Source organism: Anabrus simplex, chromosome X (genome assembly GCF_040414725.1).
Source record: "Anabrus simplex isolate iqAnaSimp1 chromosome X, ASM4041472v1, whole genome shotgun sequence".
NCBI classification, from domain to species: domain Eukaryota; kingdom Metazoa; phylum Arthropoda; class Insecta; order Orthoptera; family Tettigoniidae; genus Anabrus; species Anabrus simplex.
In genome coordinates this window covers 197,856,563-197,882,377 of record NC_090279.1, presented here as the reverse complement: position 1 = coordinate 197,882,377, position 25,815 = coordinate 197,856,563, and the positions used below count along the sequence as shown (strand labels likewise).

Genomic DNA, 25,815 nt, shown 5'->3' with positions numbered 1-25,815 from the left:
AATAATAATAATCATTATCATCATCATCGTCGTCAGTTTCTTCGTGAAGTTGATGTATTGTTTCTTGCGTTCTTCTCTACGAATGTGTGATATTTGAACCAGAGTTCCAAAGGCTTTGTGATTTCTGATGGTACCTTCTATAACGTTTATTTCTTGTAAATCCTAGTTTATTTCTTTTAACCAGTTCTTTGACTTGATTATAGTAAATAGTTTTTTTTAAAGTGAAAATCTGTTTTTGTCCATTCTACAAATGTGACCACAGAATACAGCTCTGTAGTTTTCTTTTAATGCATTTGCCATTTACACGAGTTGCTGCCTGGCCGAGGCGGTAAAGGCGTGCTCGGTTCGCCCGGAAGGACATGGGTTCGAATCCCCGTCGGGAAGTCGTAAAATTTAAGAAACGAGGTTTCCACTTTTGGAGGTGCACATGGCCCTGAGGTTCACTCAGCCTACACAAAAAATGAGTACCAGGTTAATTCTTGGGGACAATGGCGGCCGGGCGTAGAGCTAACCACTCTACCCCCATCAAGTGCCGAGGTTACGGATAGTGGAAGCCTTTACCTTCCACCCCTCCAGGGGCCTTCATGGCCTGTACGGAGATTGCTTTTGCTATTTACATGAGTTACTCTCCTGGCACTACAGCCCATGAAGGACCCTGGCCTCTCCAGTTGCACTCGCTCAATTCTTCCTTCTCCAGCCCCGGATCCCTAACAAATCCCTGGAGACGTTGTCTAGCCTCCTTGTCCTGGACTCCCCCTCCCGTCTTGGCCGCCAGGATGTTGGTCAAGGATCTTCTTGGTCCATCCTTACGATGTGCCACTCTCCTTGATCGTCAACCGCGTCGAAGTTTTTGTCGCGCTCGTTTAGGGTCCACGTACTAGACAGTACACGGTGAGTTTCAATCTTCTGGACAATGTTGAGTCTTCATTAACTTCTGGAAGGCGAAGTAAGACCTGTACCCAGCCGCCACCCTAGCCTTTATCTCCTCGCTGACCTTGTCCTCCGAAGCATGTAAGGGGTCCATAAACGTGCAATATTATTGCGCAATATCGGGGTTTGTGTAATATGATTGATAGTGTGTATTTAATATTGAAGGGTTGTGCAATACATTATACGAAATCAAAAAAGTTTGAAATATATTGCGCAAATCGCAAAATACTGTGTCGTGTATTGGCAGTATTGTGCAATATCCTGTCCTCCCGCCAGTTGGTATCAACAGGTGGGGGAGAACGTATCGTGATGGCAGACAAACAGGTGGAGAAAAAGTTTATTTTGGAGTTTATCGAAGTCTTCCAGCTCTATGGGACGTTAAGAGCAATGATTACAGTATTCGCGTTAAAAAAGAAAGGCGAACAGAACGAGGTGCTTATTGAGAAATATCGCGAAAAATACCCGAACGCCGACAAGCAAGAAGTTATTTTCTCTGCGTACAAACTTTCGGAAGGAAGTCATGCGGCTTCGTGATGCAGGAAAGAGTGTTCACCAAACAGAATACCGGCATGGACTGACTATACTGTATATTTCCACGCATATTCTACGTCTATGACCGCTTTGCAGAATATAATGCAGAATATATTGCACAACCATCAATATTATCTCCACACGATTCTATTTATTGCTCAAACCCGATTGTTGTGCAATAATATTGTACATCTGTGGGCCCCTTTAAACTGCGTCACTCTCTTTAACAGTAGATGTTACCTGCAAATTCCAGGCCTCTCACGCCTTAAAATCCTCTTTTTTTCTTAGGTGTTCACCATATACTTGGCTTTGTCACTGTTGATCTGTAAGCCCAGATATTGTGATCTCTCGCTCATGTGTTGCAGAGCTTCCAACAGCTCCCGAGTAGAACAACATGAGTGGAACGACATTTTCCTAAGAAGTTTTCGTTCTTGCTTTCCAGTTGCATGAGTTTTAGAGTGGCCTCCTAGAGATGTAGTTTCTGAGGCATATAATGCTTTCAGAAAAACAGCTGTCTTATAATACCGAAATTTCGTATTACATAAAATCACTCTTATTATATATAATTTCCATTTATTTTGGAAAAACCTCCTGTATTTACACGCTGCCGCTAAGAACATGGTCAAACATATCAATTTTATGTACATATCTATTAATGAAAGAAAATTCAAAATTAGCGTTAGAGGTGGTGCCTCAGGATCTTTATGGAGCCTCGGAGGACGAGGGTCGCGATTTCGGGGATGAGCCTCATTGGGAGTTGGAAGCGCTTCCATGTGGCGACGAAGTGACGAGGTATGGTACCGCGAGCTCCGACCATTATCCCTATAATTTCAATTTCCTGAAGGTGGTGATTTCGTGTTACTCGCTATGATGTGTGGAGTTTGGTGGCTCTTTACAAATTGGTTTTACAGTAAGATTTCTCCTCTTTTTTTTGCTAGTTGTTTTACATCGCACCGACACAGATAGGTCTTACAGCGACGATGGGACAGGAAAGGGCTAGGAGTGGGAAGGAAGCGGCCGTGGCCTTAATTAAGGTACAGCCCCAGCATTTGCCTGGTGTGAAAATGGGAAACCAAGGAAAACCATTTTCAGGGCTGCCGACAGTGGGGTTCGAACCTACTATCTCCCGAATACTGGATACTGGCCGCACTTAAGCGACTGCAGCTATCGAGCTAAGATTTCTCCAAGATTTATCCCGTGATAAGGAAAACTCTAACCGACATGGATTTTGGACATCGAAATGTGCATTTGTTTGGAGATTTACAGTAAACATTCTTCTTTTTACTGATTCTGGGTTCTTTAAACAAAGACAAATAGTACAGAAATTATCACAACAATTTTTTTTCTGGATTTTTGACAAAAATAGGAAAGTATACACTTTTTTTAGCTTCATTTTAGTATCTTTTCCCCTCTGTTCGTATTTCCTTCTTTGGAGTTCTGCAGTGATGTGATTGAAATTATAAAGTTGAACGAAGAACCAAACATTAAGAAAACATAGTTTAATTTAGTAGTGAATCGTTGTTGAAGAAGACTGGTCACGCATCCTAGCCACGTATGGATATGCAGTCCATCAGAACAACGTTCGTTGTGTTCATTTTCCTATGCATGTGTGTTAAGGAAAATGAACCTTACTGTACCATACTCTAGGAATGTATGTTTCTTCTTCTTCTTTATCTGTTGACCCTCTTAAGTCGGTTTTTCCCTCGGACCCAGTGAGGGATCCCACCTCTACCGCCTCAAAGGCAGTGTCCTGGAGCTTCAGATTCTGGGTCGGGGGATGAAACTGGGGAGGATGACCAGTACCTCGCCCTGGTGGCCTCCCCTGCTATGCTGAACAGGGGCCTTGGTGGAGGATGGGAAGATTGGAAGGGATAGACGAGGAAGAGGGAAGGAAGCGGTCGTGGCCTTAAGTTAGGTACCATCCCGGCATTTGCCTGTAGAAGTGGGAAACCACGAAAAACCACTTCGAGGATGACTGAGGATAGAATCGAACTCACCTCTACTCAGTTGACCTTCCGAGGCTGAGTGCACCCCGTTGCAGCCCTCGTAGCACTTTTTCAAATTTCGTGGCATAGCCGGGAATCGAACCCGGCCCTCCGGGGGTGTTAGCTAATCACACTAACCACCACACCACAGAAGCGGACGAATATTTATACACTACTGCATTATTTCAGTATCAAGTAAGTGAAATAAAAGATTCTGGTGAACTCTGCGATATGGGCTTGAAGGTCGCCACAAAACTACTGAAAGGTGGAAGTAGCTAGGTCCTTGCGAATTATGAATACGGGATAAAAATGAACACGGATCAGTTGCGCCCGACGGAAGGCTAACATCAATAGTGGTCACACCGTGCGCAGGTTTCTCCGCCACTAGTGGACAATGGATATACTTCGCAATATTCCCCACTCTTTCAAGTGGTACGAAATGTCCTAGAACCGTGACATTACGTGTGAGTGACTGAATGAGAGGAGCAGACGTGTTTGGTGACCAGTTGAATGCAACACAAAATGGTGCTCACGATAAAACAGCGCGTGTTCATTGACAAGTGTTACGCGATGCACGATTAGCGGAAAACTTGTGCATAACTGCTTGCGCAAAGGTTTAAGACTGTAAGTGTTTTTGAAAAACCTCCAGCAACGACTGCAATTCAAAACTTAGAGGCAAAATGACGCGAAACGAGCTCTGTAGCGAATAAAACCCGCAACTATCCGAAAAGAGTTCAAACACCAGGAAACATTGCTCGACTGAAGGAAACCTGGAACGAAGTCTGACGACATTTATCTGTGCAAGTGAGAATGAAGAGATCGTCGTGTGGAAACATTGTCAAAAAGGAGCTGCAGCTGCATCCTTACAAATTTACTGTTTTGCATGCCTTGAAACGTCCAGACGAACCTTCGCGTGCTGACTTCTGCTAGTGGTTTCTGACTGAAGTGAAGTCAGGACATTTGTATCAATGGATACTTTAAAAATAAAGGTATCCATCAAAGAGCTGCCTCTGTACATCAGTGGTAAAGTGTCGGCCTCATGATCCGAAGATAGCGGATTCAAACCCGGCAGAGGTAGACGGATTTTTAAAGGGTGCAAGAAAGTCTCTTCGACACTCCATGCCGTATAATGTCGCCACCTCTGGTGACACATTTGGTGCTTACCCGACATAACTCAGCCATAGACGCCCAAGAGAGATTCAATTTACTCCGCCATGTAGTAGTCTAGAGTAAAACGGAACGGCTAAATTGACGAGGACACAGCCAGATGACGTCAAATTAAAATGTCTGCACACGGTAGCTTAGGCCATACGATTATTACCGTATTTACGCGAATAATCCCCGCACCCTCACTTTAGGTAGGCTTATTTTGAAGGAAAAAAAAGCCAACTTTGATGCAAAAAAGCATCCCAATTTCGTGTCTCAATTTCTTTTTAGATATGCGGGTATTATTCGCGTAAATGCGGGTATTTACGCGAATAATACCCGCCACCGTATTTACGCGAATAATACCCGCTACCGAATAATCCCGCGCCCTAAATTTAGGAAGGCTGATTTTGAAAAAAAAATGCCAACATTGACCCAAATAAAACCCGCACCCCAATTTCGTGCCCCAATTTTTTTAAAAAATGTGCGGGTATTATTCGCGTAAATACGGTATTATTGTTATTATAATCATTCATCAAAGAAAGACGACAAGGGCTACGAAGGGCGTGAAAATTAAAGACTCCCTAGGCCTCGAGTGCTCTGATAGCGCCGGAGTCGTTAAAGAACAACATTTGACCATGGGAGATCAGATAGGATAGATGAGAGTGAGGAACCTGACACAGGTAAGTTGAAACAACGGCTAACTCGGTTAAGGGCCCCTTTTAGCCGCCTCTTACGACAGGCAGGGGATACTGTGAGTGTATTCTACTACCTCTACCCACAGGGCACATAACCACATGTACACACTTCTAAGGCTATATCCTTCATAGCGAGACACGAACAGGAAAACGTCGGTGATTGGATCAAACATGCACGATTTGCGTCCCGACGAATTAAAATTATTTATAATGAAATTAATTTAAAACAAATAAATTTACCATAGTATGATATAACATGTTGTAAATAACAGCCACTGAAGTAAATCTGTAAAGCATATATCTCGAAAACCACCGTGTTTCGACACAAGACGCCGGTCGATCTGGGAGGTCAATAGAAGGTGGGAGACACTCGAGCACCCGCCCTATAGTCCTGATCTCTCCCCATGCGAGTATGTGCAGCAGGACAAGGTGTTTTACCACACGGGGATCTTCAACCTGGTAAGTCGGTGGGATGAATGCCTCAATGCTCACGGGCATTTTGCCTGATTGGCATTCCGATACAGGACTGTACGGCCGTCGAACGGAAACTTTTTGATCGCCCCTTGTACATAGATCATTGTTTATGGTCATATTTCCCTTACTTTATTACGTATTGTGTTTTGTTTGTGCATTGACCTTATATTTTTCAGTTTGTATGTTACTGTTTGTCCGCCTCTGTGGTGTAGTGGTTAGCGTGATTAGCTGCCACTCCCGGAGGCCCGGGTTCGATTCCCGGCTCTGCCACGATATTTGAAAAGTGGTACAAGGGCTGGAACGGGGTCCACTCAGCCTCGGGAGGTCAACTGAGTAGAGGTGGGTTCGATTCCCACCTCAGCCATCTTGGAAGTGGTTTTCCGTGGTTTCCCACTTCTCCTCCAGGCGAATGCCGGGATGGTACCTAACTTAAGGCCACGGCCGCTTCCTTCCCTCTTCCTTGCCTATCCCTTCCAATCTCTCCATCCCTCCACAAGGCCCCTGTTCAGCATAGCAGGTGAGGCCGCCTGGGCGAGGTACTGGTCATACTCCCCAGTTGTATCCCCCGACCAAGAGTCTGAAGCTCCAGGACACTGCCCTTGAGGCGGTAGAGGTGGGATCCCTCGCTAAGTCCGAGGGAAAAACCGAACCTGGAGGGTAAACAGATGATGATGATGATGATGATGATGTTACTGTTTATTATGACTCTCTATTTTTACTCTTATGTTCCGGATTTCTTTTCATTTTATTTCATATGTATGTTGAACTGTGCTTTCTGTCCTCATGATGATAAGTTCTCCAGATCTGTTATTTAGCTTAGTTATCTTTCATTTTATAATCGAACGGTGCATTTCTTTTTATGTGTATTGTCTTGTAATTTTCGTCGTTAAATGTGAGAGAGGGCCACGAGCCCTAACTTCGCCACCGAAATAAATAAATAAATTTAAATGTATTTATTTATTTATTTATTTATTTATTTATTTATTTATTTATTTATTTATTGTAAGCAAAGGGGTTAATGTGTTGTCCCTTCTCCTTTGCAGATAACTCAACTGAAGATCGCGAGTAATCCGTTCGCCAAAGGATTCCGAGATTGTGACACTGATGATTGGTGAGTCCCAAAAGTTTATTTCTGTTGATGTTGTTGTTGTTGTTGTTGTGCTCTTTAGTTGTAAGACATGTGCATGTGTGCTTTTGGGTTGCTATATTTCATGTTCTTCTTCATGTAACTTAGAGCGGTAAAGTTTGTTGTCTTCGGGGATTATTCTGTTCGTTACATTGGCTAGCCCGAATCTTCAAAATGTGTTATGTGTTTAATAACCATACATTTTAGATATAATGGCCAAAGGCATGCATTGTTTTAGAAGTGGAGGCACATGCTATCCCTAGTGCACCGTCACTGTATTGTCCTATTTATGAGGCTTGTAGTGGTGTCTCAACGACGCACTAGCCACCAGCGCCTTGGAAAAATGTAGCAGTCCTACTGGTGAGCCCACTGCTATACTCCCTGGCATTGCGAGAATTACGTACTTCGACTGCTGAAATCACTAGCGTTACGTTTGCGGGTGTAATTAAAACATATTTTCTTTTTCTGTGGGATTGTAACACCGTTTAGGTAATACCAGGTAAGCATGTTCGAATAATTCATTTAATGACCTATTTGATATGAAATGAGGAAAGCAACGGGAAACAACCTCACTCCTCATTTCCCTAGTACGCCTCTTCAGTGATGCCTAGGCCATCTATGACAGCTGATGGCGGAACTGCTGAGGCTCCAACGAGCCTTCGCTGGTGGTGGTGGTGGTGATTATTGTTTTAAGAGGAAGTTCAACTAGGCAACCATCCTATAACACTAATCAGAGAGAAAAATTGAAGGGGTCCGAAACTTCGAAAAGTGAAGGTATCGGCCAAAGGAAGGCAAGGGCCATGAAGGGCGTGAAAATGAAAGACTCCCTAGCCCTCGCAAACCTAATAGCGTCGGGGTCGGAAAAGAACAATAGTTGACCAGGGGAGGTTGGATAGGATAGATGAAAATGAGGAGCCTGGCACAAGTAAGTGGAAGCAACGCCAGGACTCAGCTAAGGGCCCCGTGGTCGCCAACCCACGCTCCAAAGTTCAGAACCCCTGGGGCCCCTTTTAGTCGCCTCTTACGACAGGCAGGGGTTACCGTGGGTGTTATCCTACCGCCCCCACCCACAGGGGGCCAGCCTTCGGGCTGAGGACTAAACATACATGATATGAAATGACGAACGTAGCATTTTATTAATCACGGTCTTATTTCGTCCAATACTTAAGTTACGTATAAGAACCAAGAAAAATCTGAAAGAACTTCTCCAAAAAGGAAAGGAACATCACCTCCTTTATAAAGATCAGTTCAGTTGAAATGGAAGGACATTTCATCATCAACCTAACTTTACAAGATATTAGAATCATTCCGTATTGAAGGTTTTCACTTTACAAAGGTCTAATGATGGAATATACAGTATGATGTATTGAATACACTCGTTTTTTCACCTTTGTAAAGTAGGCTTCTTGTCACGACGGTTTGCAGACTTTAGCCTTTGTGCATTCTTATTGATTTACGGCATATGCTTTTTTTTTTCTATTGGCTTTACGTCGCACCGACACAGATAGGTCTTACGGCGACGATGGGTCAGGAAAGGGCTAGGAGTGGGAAGGAAGCGGCCGTGGCCTTAATTAAGGTACAGCCCCAACATTTGCCTGGTGTGAAAATGGGAAATCACGGAAAACTATTTTCAGGGCTGCCGACAGTGGGGTTCGAACCCACTATCTCCCGAATACTGGATACTGGCTGCACTTAAGCGACTGCAGCTATCGAGCTCGGTGCGGCATATGCACATGAAACATATTTGCTTGTGTGTATTACTACAGCGTGGTTTCCTTTCAGTCCCACAAGTAATAGCAAATTTCAAGAAGGAGGCTGAATTATTTACACCAGACAAACACCTCCATAACTCTCTTTACAGTCTATGGAGCTAATGTGTATATCAAAATAAAGGCAGATATATACAACATTAAACTGCATGAGAGTGAGAGAGTGTGTGTCTTTCCTTAATTACTGATTTGAAAACCGACTTAATGATGAATACCATATTTACGCGAATAATACCCGCACATTTTCTTAAAAAAATGGGGCACGAAATTGGGGTGCGGGTTTTATTTGCGTCAATGTTGGCATTTGTTTTCAAAATCAGCCTTCCTGAATTTAGGGTGCTGGATGATTCGGTGGCGGGTATTATTCGCGTAACTACGGTGGTGGGGATTATTCGCGTAAATATGGTGGTGGGGATTATTCGCGTAAATACGGTGGCGGGTATTTTTCGCGTAAATACGGTGGTGGGGATTATTCGAGTAAATACGGTGGTGGGGATTATTCGCGTAAATACGGTGGCGGGTATTATTCGCGTAAATACGGTGGTGGGGATTATTCGCGTAAATACGGTGGCGGGGATTATTCGCGTAAATACGGTATATTGATTGATCATTTATTATCATTTACTTGGGTAAGGGAACCTCCATTATTGGTACTTACATTGAGGTTAGTTTGTTGATGGTTATGTCTCGTGATTTCAATGTGTAACTACTCAAGTTGGCAGCAGTGATGAGCCCTTTATACAACAATATCAAGGAATTGGTAAAGCTATGACATAAAGCCAATCTTCATTTAACCTAGTTAAGATAGTATTATTTTGATGATATACAAGTGATTATGTGAGATTGGGTTGTTCAGCGAGGAGCGAAGCTGGGATTGAAACTACTCTAGAACACAGCTGAAAGAATATCATATAGAATTTAAAATACTGTATATTAGAACTTCGCTTGCGATTTGATAGTCAGTTTTTAGAAGGGATAAGAAATCACGTATTCCGCGCTACGAATTTGTGTGCTCTAATTACGTCCTTGCGCATGTGCGAACCAAAATATTAACCAAAACACGAAAAGTTAATGAAAAGTTCCATTCACAAAAGTTAAAGATATTTTGTTTATCACCATGCTCGTGAAGTTAATGCTCACGCTATTTTGTGTATTAACATCCAAAAATGTTCATGAATATTGTTTATTAACAAAGTTAACGAACACATTTTGGTGTGAACGCACCTTTACAACCTTCCATTTAACGCTGATCAGCAGATAGTGAAGTTTTGCCTGGCAATGTTTGGAAGCCCAGAACGGAGTGATAGATTCCAGTTTTAAAGACAACCTTGTATTTTGGGAAGTGGCCAAGGGGAGGAAGTGTCGCGCGGATGAGAATTAATAGCCCACAAGAATGTGAGTGCAGAGCTTGCGCGCGACGCCATTCATCTCATATGGGCTGTAACAAACGAGCAGCGACCAAGGCCTGGCCTCAACACAAGATTTATTTCTTCGAAATGGGCCATCATTACCAACACCGACGAATAATGACCGACGATTATGACTGAAAAATTTCGTCAACGAAACGTACAAAACGTGTGACAGGATGGTATTAACCTTTTAAGTGCTGAGTTACCGGTTGACTGTTTGGAACCTCAGTGCTGAGTTTTTTCATTCGTATGTAAAAAAATTTGTGGAAGCCTCAATTTTTAACTTATCATTGGGGTGATTAGCTTAGAATGTTTAAAAATGTTGGTTGTTTATAAATCTAAATACAAATGGAAAATCCTACACTTCTGTGCCCATGCGTGCATTATCTTTATACATAGTAAAGAGCCCAAAATAATATTACTTCCTAAAATCTGTAGGTAACTAATACATGTAACTTCTTAGAAGTTGATATTTTAAAATACTTCCCAAACCTGGAATGTGGTGATAGTTAAATGTTTTCTACTGGTTGTTTGTGATGCCGATTTGTTCAACTATCTGCCCCAACTCCACTGCCACAAAAGTTCCTAAAAAATCAATGATTTTTGGGTTGTGATCAAACACTACCTGGCCCTCAGGGCCTGTCACAGTTACCTGAAACTCTGGTGAAGAAACGTAATCCATCCGCCACGAAATTAGCGATAAAATAGCTTTTGTACTCACCGCGTTTTTCTTCTTTCATTTAGAAGGAGGCTCTGTTTCTCTCTCACGTACAATATTTTAGGCACTCTCTCTATCACTTTCACTTTCAAAATCGCTTAACAATTCCTTAAAATGATTATCTCCATCATCACTTTCCGCTGTGGTTAATAACTGAAAGATTCTGTGATCCGAAATAACATCACTGCAAGAGCAACTAAATTGTTGTTCCGCCATGTTTGTTTACATCAGAGATGAACTCCACAGACGTCTACAAAAATCTCTGTAAGTTACTTCCCGAAGCCATAATCTCTGATCAGTTAGTTCTACATAATGTCCAACAGATGGAAGAACATGTGAGAGATCAAATTCGCACTCAAAAGTGAACCGGGAAACTCAAAAAAATTAAAATTCTCGCGCACCGTCTATAGACGGGCGTAGCACTGGTGGACCGGCCGCGTCAGCCCGTCTATAGGCGGGCGTAGCACTCATCGGGTTAAAGATTCAGACCCCAAATCGTAAAGAAATATGTCAGGTTATGTTATTCTATAAGAAAATAAAAACTCGACACTCGGGTTGAATAGCGCTGTCCTTGAGAAGTCAAGCTGGGGAAATCGATTCTGGCTCAATCGTTTTATGTACTTTGTCTCCTCTGATCCCACTCATCTCCGATAGATGGCATTACTGCCCTGTAGAACAGCCTGCGTGGGTCATAGCATTGCGGAGATTGCAAACTCGGGTTTCCGAGGTCAGCAGTGTTGAGGAAGGATCTTCAATATCGCAGAGAGAATGTTACCACCCGCGTAAAGCAGTGGTGGTGGTTATTATTGTTTTAAGAGGAAGTACAACTGGGCAACCATCCTCTACATAACACTAATCAGAAGGAAAAATGGAAGGGATCAGACACTTCGAAAAATGATGATATCGCCCAAAGAAAGGGCGTGAAAATGAAAGACTCCCTAGGCCTCGCAAACCTAATAGCGTCTGGGTCGGAAAAGAATAAGAGTTGACCAAGGGAGGTCGGACAGGATAGATGAAAGTGAGGAGCCTGGCACAAGTAAGTGGAAACAATGCCAGGACTCAGCTGAGGACTCCGTGGTCGCCAACCCACGCTCAAAAGTTCAGAGTCCGTGGGGGCCCTTTCAGTCGCCTCTTACGACAGGCAGGGGATACCGTGGGTGTTATTCTACCACCCCTACCCACAGGGGGGGGGGCACGGTAAGACCACAGGTGCATACCCGCCAATTTTACAAAACCAAACATAAGGAGATTTTAATACGAAAATCAGGAGAAATCAGGAGACAATTGTTAAAACTGCTTATTCTACATGTCATATGCAATACAGAAGTACATATTATAACACTTATTATCTCTCAACCCGACTGTTGCTATACGAGGCTACAAGGCTAAAAATTACACATTTCTATTCCCTCACAGCGCAACGGGAAACTACCTCACTCGTCATTTTCGTAGTACGCCTCTTCAGTGATGCCTAGGCCATCTATGACAGCTGATGGTGGAGCTGTTGAGGATCCAACCAGCCTTAGGGCTGAAGACTGAACATACATACATTCCCTCACAGGAAGTATGCGAGTGAGATGAGCGGTCTCTGATAAGCCCTCCAAAAATACTATGAACTCATGCTCCACACACTTACATGCCATTACTTAACATATACATAGATTAAGATATTGCACTGTGCGTCCGCGCGATTATGCGAAGCGCAATGCTATTTTTATCAGGCAATAAATTAAAATTCGCCAGAATTGTTTCCAAATCGCTCCTAAAATCTGTAGGAAAGTTAATCGTCGCTATCTTTGAAATTCTATCACTAAATTACTAAAATAGACTCCAAATCTAGCAACTAGTCTCTAGAATCGACTACACTCATGTGAATGAATACGAAAATAACACGCGAGAACGAGAGATTGACAATCGATATACACAGGTTTCAATAAACATCGCACATTCGCGCACATTTCTCGTATTAATAAACGTTGATATTCCATTAGAAAGTGGCCAATGAGCGAAGGACTTCCAGCCACTGGCGTACAAAGGTGAAATAGTGGGACTTGAAAACAAATGTTTGAAGTTCACCAAAAAATAAGCTAAAATTGGGAGAAATAGTAGAATAATCGGGAGGCGGGAAAACTGTCGAAAATCGGGAGTCTCCCGCCTAAATCGGGGAAGATGGCAGGTATGGGTGTTTAACGAACGGACATCACGTCGCTACTGTGAGTCAGGTCAATGCCCAGTTGAATGTCAGGAGCCCATTTCTACCAACTGCACCACATAGGCTTCACCAACGGACGACCAACTCGATTCCCTTTGCCGACACAGAACTCAACAACGTGCATGGGCCCGCGAGCATCGGCGGCGTGTGGTATGGTCCGCTATATCGAGCTGATGGATGCGTGAGAGTGTGGTGTATGCCCCATAAAGCTATGGATCATGCGTGTCAACAAGGTTGTGTCCAGGTGGGAGGTGGCTCAGTTCTGGTCTGGGCGGCGTTCTCGCCTACATACGAATATGTTGTTGTTTGAGTCATCAGTCCATAGACTGGTTTGATGCAGCTCTTCATGCCACCCTATCCTGTGCTAACCTTTTCATTTCTACGTAACTATTGCATCCTACATCTGCTCTAATCTGCTTGTCATATTCATACCTTGGTCTACCCGTACCGTTCTTATCACCTACACTTCCTTCAAAAACCAACTGAACAAGTCTTGGGTGTCTTAAGATGTGTCCTATCATTCTATCTCTTCTTTTCGTCAAATTTAGCCAAATCGATCTCCTCTCACCAATTCGATTCAGTATCTCTTCATTCGTGATTCGATCTATCCATCTCACCTTCAGCATTCTTCTGTAACACCACATTTCAAAAACTTCTATTCTCTTTCTTTCTGAGCTAGTTATCGTCCATGTTTCACTTCCATACAATGCCACGCTCCACACGAAAGTCTTCAAAAACATCTTTCTAATTCCTATATCAATGTTTGAAGTGAGCAAATTTCTTTTCTTAAGAAAGCTCTTCCTTGCTTGTGCTAGTCTGCATTTTATGTCCTCCTTACTTCTGCCATCGTTAGTTATTTTACAACAAGTAACAATATTCATCTACTTCCTTTAAGACTTCATTTCCTAATCTAATATTTACTACATCACCTGCCTTCGTTCGACTGCACTCCATTACTTTTGTTTTGGAGTTATTTATTTTCATCTTGTACTCCTTACCCAAGACTTCATCCATACCATTCAGCACCTTCTCGAGATCTTCTGCAGTCTCAGATAAAATAACAATATCATCGGCAAATCTCAAGGTTTTGATTTCCTCTCCTTGGACTGTGATTCCCTTTCCAAATTTCTCTTTGATTTCCTTTACTGCCTGTTCTATGTAAACATTGAAAAGGAGAGGGGACAAACTGCAGCCTTGGCTCACTCCTTTCTGGATTGCTGCTTCTTTTTCAAAGCCCTCGATAATTTAATTTAATTTAATGGCGTATGGCCTCCGAAGAGGTCTGGTGCAGGTCTTTTTCTAGTAGACGGCCTATTAGGCGACCTGCATGTCTGTGAAGACGAGGGCCCTACCTAGGATGATTTCTAATGTTGAATACGCCACACACACACCCAGCCCCCGAACCATTGAAATTAACCAATGAAGGTTAAAATCCCCGACCCGGCCGGGTATCGAACCCGGGACCCTCTGAACCGAAGGCCAGTACGCTGACCATTCAACCAACGAGTCTGACATATTAACATAAAACAAATGTTAAAAATGAAATTTATGTGAAATTACCTCTCCGGTACATCAATATTTCCGTAGTAAGTTACAGTACAAAAATTATGTACAGATTAATAATAATAATAATAATAATAATAATAATAATAATAATAATAATAATAATAATAATAATAATAATAATTGACATTACTCAAATTGTATACACCAACTAATGATTTTCCACAGTTCTCTCAAAGTCACAACTCTAGTATATGCACAGAAACGTAAAAAGCCTGTGTTCACAACAAGTAGCCTACATATTAAATATGAATCAAATAAGCTGCTTTACGTCGCACCGACACAGATAGGTCTTACGGCGACGATGGGATAGGAAAGGGCTACAACCAGCACCAGCATTTGCCTGGGGTGAAAATGGGAAATCATAGAAAACCATCTTAACGGCTGTTGACGGAGGGTTTTCGAACCCCCCCCCCCATTCCCCAAACGCAAGCTCATAGTTACACGACCCTAACCTCACGGCCAACTCGCTCGGTCTTCTTTGAAAATGTGTCTTTTTCTATCAGCAGACTTTTTTAAATCGTCATATTTTGTATAGACTACTTGAGATGTACAGTAGCCCTCTGGTTTTCTGATTCAACATGTTTTTACTTATGCTATTGCGTCAGTCGGCCCACTTACTCATTTTCCACGTACACCGGTCATCTCGTAGCGGTAGTAGTTCGCTATTTGAACAGAACAAAGAACAGTTTCATTCCCTACTCGGTAGACAGTGCTGTCAATTTTTCGCATATTTTCTATTCTTTTCCGGTTCTGACTTACCTTACTTTATCTTGGATGGTGATATAGCTTATTGAAATGAAAACTGGGTTGTCAACACCGGTCGCGTCCGCCATGGTTACAGATTATGCGGTCGCTAGTGGCACGACAGCATCTCTATGCAGACTGAGTTCACCTTCTCAATCCTGCGCCTAGTGATCCTATGATGAGATTCAGTACATACTGCGGAGCTACCAAGATGGCGAAGAGCTCCACAGTACCACGTGTATCCATTCGTGTTTGCTGGATTTTGTGGTAAAGAAAACGCGTTATTTTCAAGGGAAACTCATTTTTTGGTTTATTCAAAATATTGGCCATCGGCTTCTACACACTTTCGCCCATCTTTCAGGTAAGTTATGAATACCATGCCAGAAGAACTGCTTGTCTTTTGCGGCAAACCATTCGTCGAGCCATTTTCTAACTTGCTCGAAATTGCTGCGAGCGCGTGCCCCATTGATGGGCGCCAGGTCGGGGCAGTACGGTGGGTGCGGAAGAATGTCCCATTCAAGCGATTTCAAGGTGTCTTTCGTTGGTTTTGCTGTATGAGACGGCGCATTGTCACTTTGCCATGTCCTCTGGTCAATTCCGGTCGTCTTTCGATCAATGCGAGATTTAAATTAATCATTTGTTGGCGATAGCGTTGTGCATTAACAGTTTAGCCTGGCTTCAAGAATCTTCGCACTTTTGTGGCCTACCAGAGTGCGCACTGTCTTTCACATCGAAATCACCACATTTAAATTGTCGAAACCATGCCTCAGATGTTCTGATCGATGGAGCGTCTTCACCATATTATGTTTCTACCAGCAAACGATGACTTTTGATTAAGGTGACAGTCCAAAGATAAAAATCGATATTTTGGTCATTTTGTAATTTTTTAATGACTGAATTTGAAAGGATTGAGTTTCTTCTTTCTTGTCACAAAGTTATTTCGATTATTTAAACAATTTTTCACTTTATAATAATGCTTTGTTTGCCAGTCTGCACACAGCAGAAATGGATGTGGCATCTGCTGAAGTGGTTTATTAGGTAATGATGTCCTTGCCATGTTTCCATTCAATCAAATACGCCTGTTCTTTGTAATTACGCACCCATGGGATGGGCCAGAAGCCCCTCCCCCCCCCCCACTTTCTCCCGATATATTTATACAGACTCAAGTTGTAAGATCTACCATATTTTTGAATATAAATTTATAAAGCCTGTTACGGATTAATATTCCAGTACTCGACTGTCATTGAGCCACATTTTATGCTTGCATTGGTATTCCTGATGGTACTCCAGTAGTGCCAACAACTGTAAGTTTTGTTATTCTTGTATGTTTAACCTTTTTTTGTGGGTTCTATGGTGGTAGCTAGTCTGTTGACTTTTGTGAAGTGCGCGCGCAAGTATCGTCTTGTAGTTGCGTATCGAGATGGTGTTATTATTGAAAGACAGTGTGCTGTAATAATTGATGGCTCTTATTCATGGGAATAAACATTATGCGTAAACAGAAATCATCCTTAGCTAAGCGACGAATTGCTGAACTTTTGATAGGAAAGAGATGGGGATCAGCTACAGTATTGCCGAACAGGAGTGTCCATTGAAGAAATCAGGGACAAATGGTCATGAAATGTTATCGGAATCAGATTGTTCTCATCAGGAAAGTGTCGCATCAACTTCAAGCCATGTAAGTCCTACACCTATAGCCAACAATCATGACATGACAGAAACTACAATCCCCATAACTTCGACTGAGGAAAAGTTGCATTGTGAAAAACAAAACGCAGGTGAATCATTTCCCATTCTTTGGAGAAGAAGAAGAAGAAGAAGAAGAAGAAGAAGAAGAAGAAGAAGAAGAAGAAGAAGAAGAGACAAACTTCCAGAGTTACCAGTATTCGTACAGAAGCTGCGAAGAAAGGAAGGGAAGGAAAAACGTACGGTTCTGGTGACTTTTAGGTAATGAATCAGGAAGAAAACGTCACTTGAACTTTGCTTTAATTTTCCTACCAATTGTAACAACATTTGTATGTATGCATGTATGTTCAGTCTTCAGCCCTAAGGCTGGTTGGATCCTCAACAGCTCTGCCATCAGTTGTCATAGATGGCCTAGTCATCACTGAAGAGGCGCACTAGGGAAATGAGGAGTGAGGCAGTTTCCCGTTGCTTTCCTCACCGAGCCAGAAGTTGCTATTACAATATCAATCTGCCAAGCCCACTGAAATGCATGCACCAACCGACCCTATGAGCAACATTTTCACACTATTCATAGCAGGGACTGGCTGCATAACGAATGGCATTACTAGCATCGCTCATACCTCAGTCACTTTCATATTGTCAAAGCCAAGGATAAGACCGAGACAGATCTATGAAAGTAACAAAATTGCTGTAGCCTATACCAGAAGACATAGTGCACTGTAAACACTAGGTCCTGCCAGCAAAGGCAAATGGTACATGTATAACATCTATATTAAGAAAGCTGCCTATGGAATTTTTGATTGTTGAATTTTTTCAAGTAGTAGAGATTTTTAAGTCCAAAATTTTAGAACGTAAAAATTACGCAAACTATAGTACGATATATCTCTTTCTTTTTGCTAGTTGCTTTACGTCGCACCGACACAGATAGATCTTATGGCGACGATGGGACAGGGAAGGGCTAGGAGTGGGAAGGAAGAGGCCGTGGCCTGAATTAAGGTACAGCGCCAGCATTTTTCTGGTGTGAAAATGGGGAAACCACGGAAAACCATTTTCAGGGCTGCCGACAGTGGGGTTCGAACCAACTATCTCCCGAATACTGGATACTGGCCGCACTTAAGCGACTACAGCTATCGAGCTTGGTGCGATATATCTCCTTATATAAATTATGTACAGAGAAATCGGTATGTAGTGCTTTTAGAAGACTTATTTTCTAAATAATTACAAATTTACAATAGTTAAATTTCATGAAAAATGGAATTAAACATTTCAAAAATTAAAAAGAAACATTGTTTTGGGGAAAAACTATTAATTTTATATGAATGAAAATTTCGTGATATCTCTACTATTATGTAGGCGACACTCCCACAGAGTTTCGTGAAAATCCATGCATGAGGTAAAAGTATCTTTTTATCTCCGGAGTGTCGCCTTAAATGCGTGTCGGAAATGTTCTTTTTCAGGCAGAAACGTCGACATGATACTCTGAACGATAGAACTCAGACGCTAGTGTTCGTCGGACTCTATTATGTGTGTTGGTAGGTTAATGTCTGACGAACAAACTGACGAATGTGTCAAATTCATACGCTGCGTACTGTTCGCTGGCACCATCTCTTAGTGAAACCCGAAAGAGACTTATGCACTGACACTGGAGTCACTTGGTGGAGACACGAAAGAGTGAAGACAATCCGCGCTCCCGGATACTGGTGTACGAAGGACTCGCATTCACCTTAGGTCCATGAAGTGGATCTAGCCGTACATCCGGTCCTGGAACCATCCACGGAGGTACCTCTCTAGGAGGTATCAAATCGAATCGTAATCGGCCGTGTGGCATTCCGCCGGTTTTCGTACGTCTTCTACAGGGTGATTAATTTGAAAGTTCAGCGCGGAGTGCCGAGGATTAGGCACGCTGGGAAGCGGAGACAGCGAGCGCAGTGCCCGCCATGACAAGCAGGCATAGTCGGCTCAAAGAAGCGGCATGATTACGCCTATAGAAACTAAACGAAACTGAACTCACCGCCTACATAGATGCTCTGGACAAATAAGTAAATGAATAAACAAATAAATAAATCAACTAGGGAATTAAACTGAACTCGCCAGTAATAAGGAAACTGTAAAACTGTTGACAGTCCAGTGTAGTTAAATGGTGTTTAAAAAAAAAAACCTCTAAGAGATAGTGTTGACAATATAGTGGATAAGTTATAAGGTAAATGAATAGGTGTAAGTGAAGAAGAGAGTCTGAAAGATGTGAAAAAGAGAGGGAGGGGGGAATATAAGGGGAAGGATGGGGTGTGAAAGACCCATCCCAAGGTGTGATAAACAAACATGTCCGCACGTAGAGAAAATGGAGGTTCAAGATGAGAGTAGGCAATGTGTAACAAGACGACTCAGATTAGTAGGTGGGACAGTAGATAAGAGCGTGACGAATCGCTGGATGGTCTGGTTTCCACCTCGGCGATTCGCCACGCAAAGAATGGGAGGGAAACACATTGGCATAGAGGTTTAGGTGGGGATGACATCTGACCCACGGGTGTGGCTGAGAGCGGTATCATGGCGGGAAGGGGTTCCCTCATTACCAGGGGATACCGCGATCAGTCAGGTGTCTCTTTTCTCTTTGTTAGTTAGTTGTAGGGAGTAGAATTTTTAGTTTTAGTGAAGGGTGGTGCAGCTTATGGTCCGGCTATCCGCCTCTGCAGAACCACCAAATTAGTTTAAGTATGGAGTAAGCTGTTTTATAGAGTTAAGTAGTTTTAAGAGAAATATAGTAGATTTTGTTAGTTTAGGGTAGGGTGGCGCAGCCCCATGGTATGGGGATCCTCCTGGGCTACGCCACCAACTTAGTTAGGGTATGCAGTTAGTAGTTTTAAGAGACATAGATTAGATATTGTTTGCTTAAAGTTTTGTTTTGTTTCTGTGTGTTTTGTTGTCTTTATTGCCTGTAAGCCGAAGGTGGATACTAGGGTGGGCAATAAAGAGATGTTCATATTCATATTCAACTGAACTCACCAGTATTTACAGACAATGCTGAAAGTGATCTCCTTCAGCTGCAATGCAAGCTTCACATATTGTAATGAGATTTCGAAACGCACTTTGTAGTTCATGGACACCGATAGAACGCACAATGTTCCTAATTTCAGTTTTTAATTCTTTTGCAGTTCGAGGGTTATTCCTGTAAACTTTTCCTAGATTTCCCCATAGATAGAAATCGCATGTGCTTAAATCAGGCGAACGAGCGGGCCATAAGCCTTTACTGATGATCTGATCATCATCGAACATTTCCCGTAACCGTCGCATAGAGCTACGCGCCGTATGGGCCGTTGCACTATCCTGCTGGAAATAGCCGTACCTTTTCTCTTCTTCAGTCAGTTCAGCAAAAAATGGTTCCAGAATGTTGTAAATATAACGGTCAGAAGTAATCGTGTCCTGAAAAAATATCGGACCGATAATTCGTCGGGCACTGACAGCGCACCACACACCCACCTTCACATCGTGCAGAGGTCTCGGCTGTAAAATGTGCAGGTTGTCTGTATCCCAGATTCTATTGTTCTGTGAATTGACATATCCACTCAAATGAAACCAGGCTTCGTCGCTCATAAAAATAAAGTTCGTATCCACAATACCGTCGTGGACACTATTTATTAGCCAATTGCAAAATCGTATTCTTGCATTGAAATCTGTAGGCAGTATGTTATGGACTGAATGAGTCCGATTAGATCTTAAACGTAACAATTTTGTTGCATTACGTGCTGAAGAAGGTGAAATACCACTTTCCTGAGCTACCGGGCGAGTTGGCCGAGCGTGTAGAGGCGCGCGGCTGTGAGCTTGCATCCGGGAGATAGTAGGTTCGAATCCCACTATCGGCAGCCCTGAAAATGGTTTTCCGTGGTTTCCCATTTTCACACCAGGCAAATGCTGGGGCTGTACCTTAATTAAGGCCACGGCCGCTTCCTTCCAACTCCTAGGCCTTTCCTATCCCATCGTCGCCATAAGACCTATCTGTGTCGGTGCGACGTAAAGCAACTAGCAAAAAAAAAAAAAAAAAAAGCTTTCCTGAGCTACTCTCCGAAGCGACTTATGTGGCCTGACCTGGAGTCTTGCCTGTATATCTTCTAACCTCTCCCGTGAGAGAGTTGTTCTCCTTCGCTTCTTTTTCTTATTGCTTACGGAACCAGTACTACGTCACTTGTAAACGAGCTGATGCACGTAACGTTTTGATGGTACTGTCGCACCGGGAAATTGTCTACGGAATTTTCGAAGGCACCTTATAACTGGTTTCTTCTTCTTGTGCAAATAACACACGCTCTATAGTGTATTTAACCATCGTGATAATAACCTCACAACACACCTTAAAAGTCCAATATTTTCCAACTAACTGAGGGACAGAGTGCTAAACAGCTGTGCGCTGCAGTGAACACTTCTTATATCGCCGTGTTGACAGAAGGCATATGGCGCTCGCTCGGGACTTCCCACGGCATGCGAGAAGAAGTCTGAACACTTAAATTATTCTCCCTGTATAATTACGTATTTAAGGGCCATTGATAGATTGGATCTTGGGGAATTTCACGAATTTTGGCAGCGTATGTGAAGTGTATCTGATGCTGCCTTCTTCATAAAGACGGAACTCCTGTCTGAGTACGTTGGGAATGGTGATATTGGTGGTGGTGATTATTGTTTTAAGAGGTAGTACAAATGGGCAACTATCTTCTCTTACCCTTAATAATAGAGAAAATTTAGAAGATATCTGACACTGAAAAAATGATAGTATCGGGCGAATAAATACAAGGCCCATGAAGGGCGTGATAAAGGAGTCCCTAGGCTTCGTAAAACCAACCGTGGACCAAGAAAGGTCGCATATAATAGATAAAAGTGAGGAGTCAGGCACAGGTAATTGGAAGCAATGCAAGGACTCAGCTCAGGGCCCCGTGGTCGCCAACCCACGCTCCCGAGTTAGGAGCCCCCTTTTAGTCGCCTCTTACGACGGGCAGGGGATACCGTGGATGTATTCTACCGCCCCCATCCACAGGGGGTAACAAATAGACAAGAAAATAACACTCAAAATCACAAATATCAACATTTCTATTGAGAAAAAGAATTTTGCAATATAAAAGTAGAGTAATGCTTGGCTTGTTACACTTGTGTTTCAACCCGAAGAGCACGAACAAAGTCCAGGGTAATTACTGTCTTTCTCTTTGAATCCTTCAGGACAAGCAGATCGAGTTTTTCCCACTACATACACGGAATCTCCTTTCCTAAGGCCTGCTGGTCCATAGTCGCAATAAAGCCTTTCCCTTGGTTGACTTTTTTCCAAAGCTTCAGCTCTAGCGCAACCAATCGAAGAGGTGTTGGCCCAGACCATCTGAGCGAATGAACGATAAGCAGGCTTTTCTATATAAGATGCTACATTGCTTGGCTCAAAGTCCATTGACTGATTGTACCAACTCTGGAGAATGTTATCTAGAGCTTTATCCTTTCTGGGTTTTGTACCAATAAGTTGAGAAACTGGGAATCGTTCTGAATCCCTACACGTATCATGACCGCATTGTTGACACTGTTCAATCCATCTCAGAGCAAAATCAGCTAATTCACGGTCCCACACCAGTTTCTTCATGTTTGCTGCTCGTGGTAATTTTTCCTCATTTGCACCGACACATCTACCAAAAGCAAGGCGACTTCTCACGGAATTGTGAAAATCTAAGATTTTTTTACGTTCGTCACGTAGAATTTTACAAGGAGGTTGCACGCGATCCTTGTATCTACACATCGTATGAGATCCTTTTTCTTCACAAAGCTTGCAGTAGTCCGTTTTGGTCGTAACTCTTGGTAAGAGGAGCCATACCATCCACAATAATGATTTCACCGCCATCTTCAGGTTTAACTGTAACATATGTGGAATGCATTTCGTGAGTGGAGCTCTGGATTACTTAAGCCCTTTCGCTCCCAGACATTTTGGCAGGGTATGTGCAAGAAATCCCAGGCCCTTTTCGTGCTTTATTGTAGCATTTTACTAAAATATGCATATTTCACTTATTTATTGTCCAAATTTTATTTGTAAATACAGGGTCTTTATTTATGCTTGGCAAGGACTTTCTCGCTCGACCTTGGCCGCGGATGACAGGTCGCTACCGGCCGCTGGCGCGCGCGGTTTCCGGCACTTCTTGCAGTTGCTGAGAGCTGAGCTCCGAGACAGTAGGGTGTTCAATGAAGCTACTGCGTACTGTATGTCGTATTGTATAGTGTTTTATTGTGATTGTGTATAGTGCTGTAATGTATGTGAAATATTCGTTACGTTTAGTGATGGGACATTCGATTCATTTTACTGAATCGATTCATTTGATTCCGTTCACGTTACTGAATCGATACAGTGATCCGATTCACGGCTCATTGGTCACCGCTCCTACTGCATCTGTGTAGTATGTGCTGGTAAGACAGCAGCAACAGCATTCAGTGCTCGCAGCTGCCATCTGGTCTTCATACTATGAACTCCTTTCTCAGAAAGAATGCTACTTACTCTAATACATCGAAGGTTTCCGGCGACGCAGGGTGGGAAAGGTTAGGATTAGGAAGGTAGTAGCCATGGCCTGAATTAATTAAGGTACAGTCCCAGCATTTCCTGGTGTGAAAATGGGGAAACTACGGAAAACCATCTTAACGGCTGCCGACGGTGGGATTCGAACCCACCATCCCCCGAATGCAAGCGCACAGCCACGCGATATAAACCGCACGACAACTCGCTCAGTCATTTTTGAAAATATGTATTTTTCTATCAGCTGAGGATTTTTTTAAATCGTCATATTTTGTATAGGCTACCCGAGATGTACAGTAGCCAGCTGGTTTTCTGATTCAACATACTGTTATTGCATCTGTCCACATATGATTGAAGTCTTGTGCAACGATGTGACTTATGAACTGAGAAAATACTGAGCCGTTCTTCCCAATATAAAACAGGTACTTTTGAGTGGTCATGAGCATGACTCACAGTCATAGGGCAGGCTAGAGTAGAGTTTAATTGTCAAATGTCAACTAAGTTATAATACTAGGATTCATTAAACTAATAAATAGTATAACCGAATAGCCTACCTACTTACTAGCTACTTCAGAATTATATTGTGACTACCTTTTTAACACTGCAAATAAATCCATCTATTATTTAAACCTCCCTGTAAGAAGAGGACAGTGAATGCAAATGGGTATTATTTTCAAATGAGCTGAGCTCGAGAGTTCATTATAGCATACGATTCTTTCAGTGTAGCATGGCTCACTGTATGTCTCGCTGCAGTGAGCCGATAAGGAGACGTGCGTATCTTGTGTCCCACTGAGCCGACTCGTTCACGTTTCTTTCCGAGTGCCATGGCTCACTGTATGTCTCGCTGCAGCGGAAGCTCGGCTCTCCGCGTGTCCAGTGAGCCGATAAGGAGCCGTGTGTATCATGTGTCTCACTGAGCCGCGCTCGTTCACGATTCCTTCGATGTGCCATGATTCACTGTCTCGCTGCAGCGGAAGCTCGGCTCTCCGCGTGTCCAGTGAGCCGATAAGGAGCCGTGTGTATCATGTGTCTCACTGAGCCGCGCTCGTTCACGATTCTTTCGATGTGCCGTGATTCACTGTCTCGCTGCAGCGGAAGCTCGGCTCTCCGCGTGTCCAGTGAGCCGATAAGGAGCCGTGTGTATCATGTGTCTCACTGAGCCGCGCTCGTTCACGATTCTTTCGATGTGCCATGATTCACTGTCTCGTTGCAGCGGAAGCTCGGCTCCCCGTCAACGTCCAGTGAGTGCGCCACTCAGCACTGTCCGCTGGGAGTAAGCTGAATCGTGTGCCTTGAGTTCGCCGTTCCTGTGAATCGATTCACTCGGACACTTGAATGAATCGATACACTGCTTCGAATCATGCATTCAGTAGCCAACACTAGTTACGTTAACGTGTATATCTGCACAATGCTTACATTAAGTGCAGAAAATCGTGCGCTAGGACAAGACAAAAGTTTCGAGCGAAATTTCCAGGAAGACCCATTCCTATCAATCGGACAATAAAACAACTGGCCAAGAGATTCAAAAGTACAGGTTCAGTAAACAATAAAAATAGACGTAAAGGTCGTTATCTCCTTACTGAAGCGAGTTTAGTACGAGGATCGTAAGTAAAAATCTGTGCCCCACTCGTAGCCCACATTTAACGGCATGTGATTTTTATTTTTGGGGAATATTAAAAAATGTAGTTTATGGGAACAACCCTCACACGCTAGATGAGCTTAACGACAATACAAGAGCTGCAATGGCATCCACCAGTGCTGAAGAACTTGGTAGAGTAACCGAAAACTTCATTAGGAGGTGCCGATTATGTTTGGCACATTTTCAGCATAAACTGTAAGCATGGTGAGTAAAATGCATGATAATGATTTTGAGCACCGTATTCTGCCGCCGTACATACGCACGCGCGGTAGCCGGCAACTGAACCGTCACTGGCGGCCAAGGTCGAGTGAGAAAGTCCCTTCCAAGCATAAATAAAGACCCTGTACATACTCTAAAAGATACTGAATGCAAAAAGTAAATAGTCATTCAAAAAAGATATATAATTTTCCAAAACCTACTGACCAAATCAGAAATGTTTATTTGTTCAAAATTTCAAACACAAAAAAATAGCTGGCCTCCAGCCATCCATATAACTTAAAAGAACATTTTAAAATGATCAAAACCACTAAATTTCAAAAGTTTATTTGAAAAAAATAACATAGTTATTGAAGATTAAACACAAACTAACAATTTGTATTTGTCGGTACATAAATTTCATATGTTCAAAATAACAATATTAAATAATAAGAAAACCCACAAAAATGTCA

General features: G+C 42.8%; 1 protein-coding gene across 2 annotated transcripts in view; it reads left to right on the top strand.

Moving 5' to 3' along the window:
• The window catches only part of org-1 (optomotor-blind-related-gene-1), a 231,011-nt gene that overhangs the window by 50,829 nt on the left and 154,367 nt on the right, over positions 1-25,815 (top strand). For both annotated transcript variants that reach the window (XM_067158842.2, XM_067158841.2), the window contains exon 6: positions 6,808-6,875. In XM_067158842.2, coding sequence (XP_067014943.2) covers positions 6,808-6,875 — 68 coding nt within the window. The remainder of the gene's footprint in view (positions 1-6,807; positions 6,876-25,815) is intronic.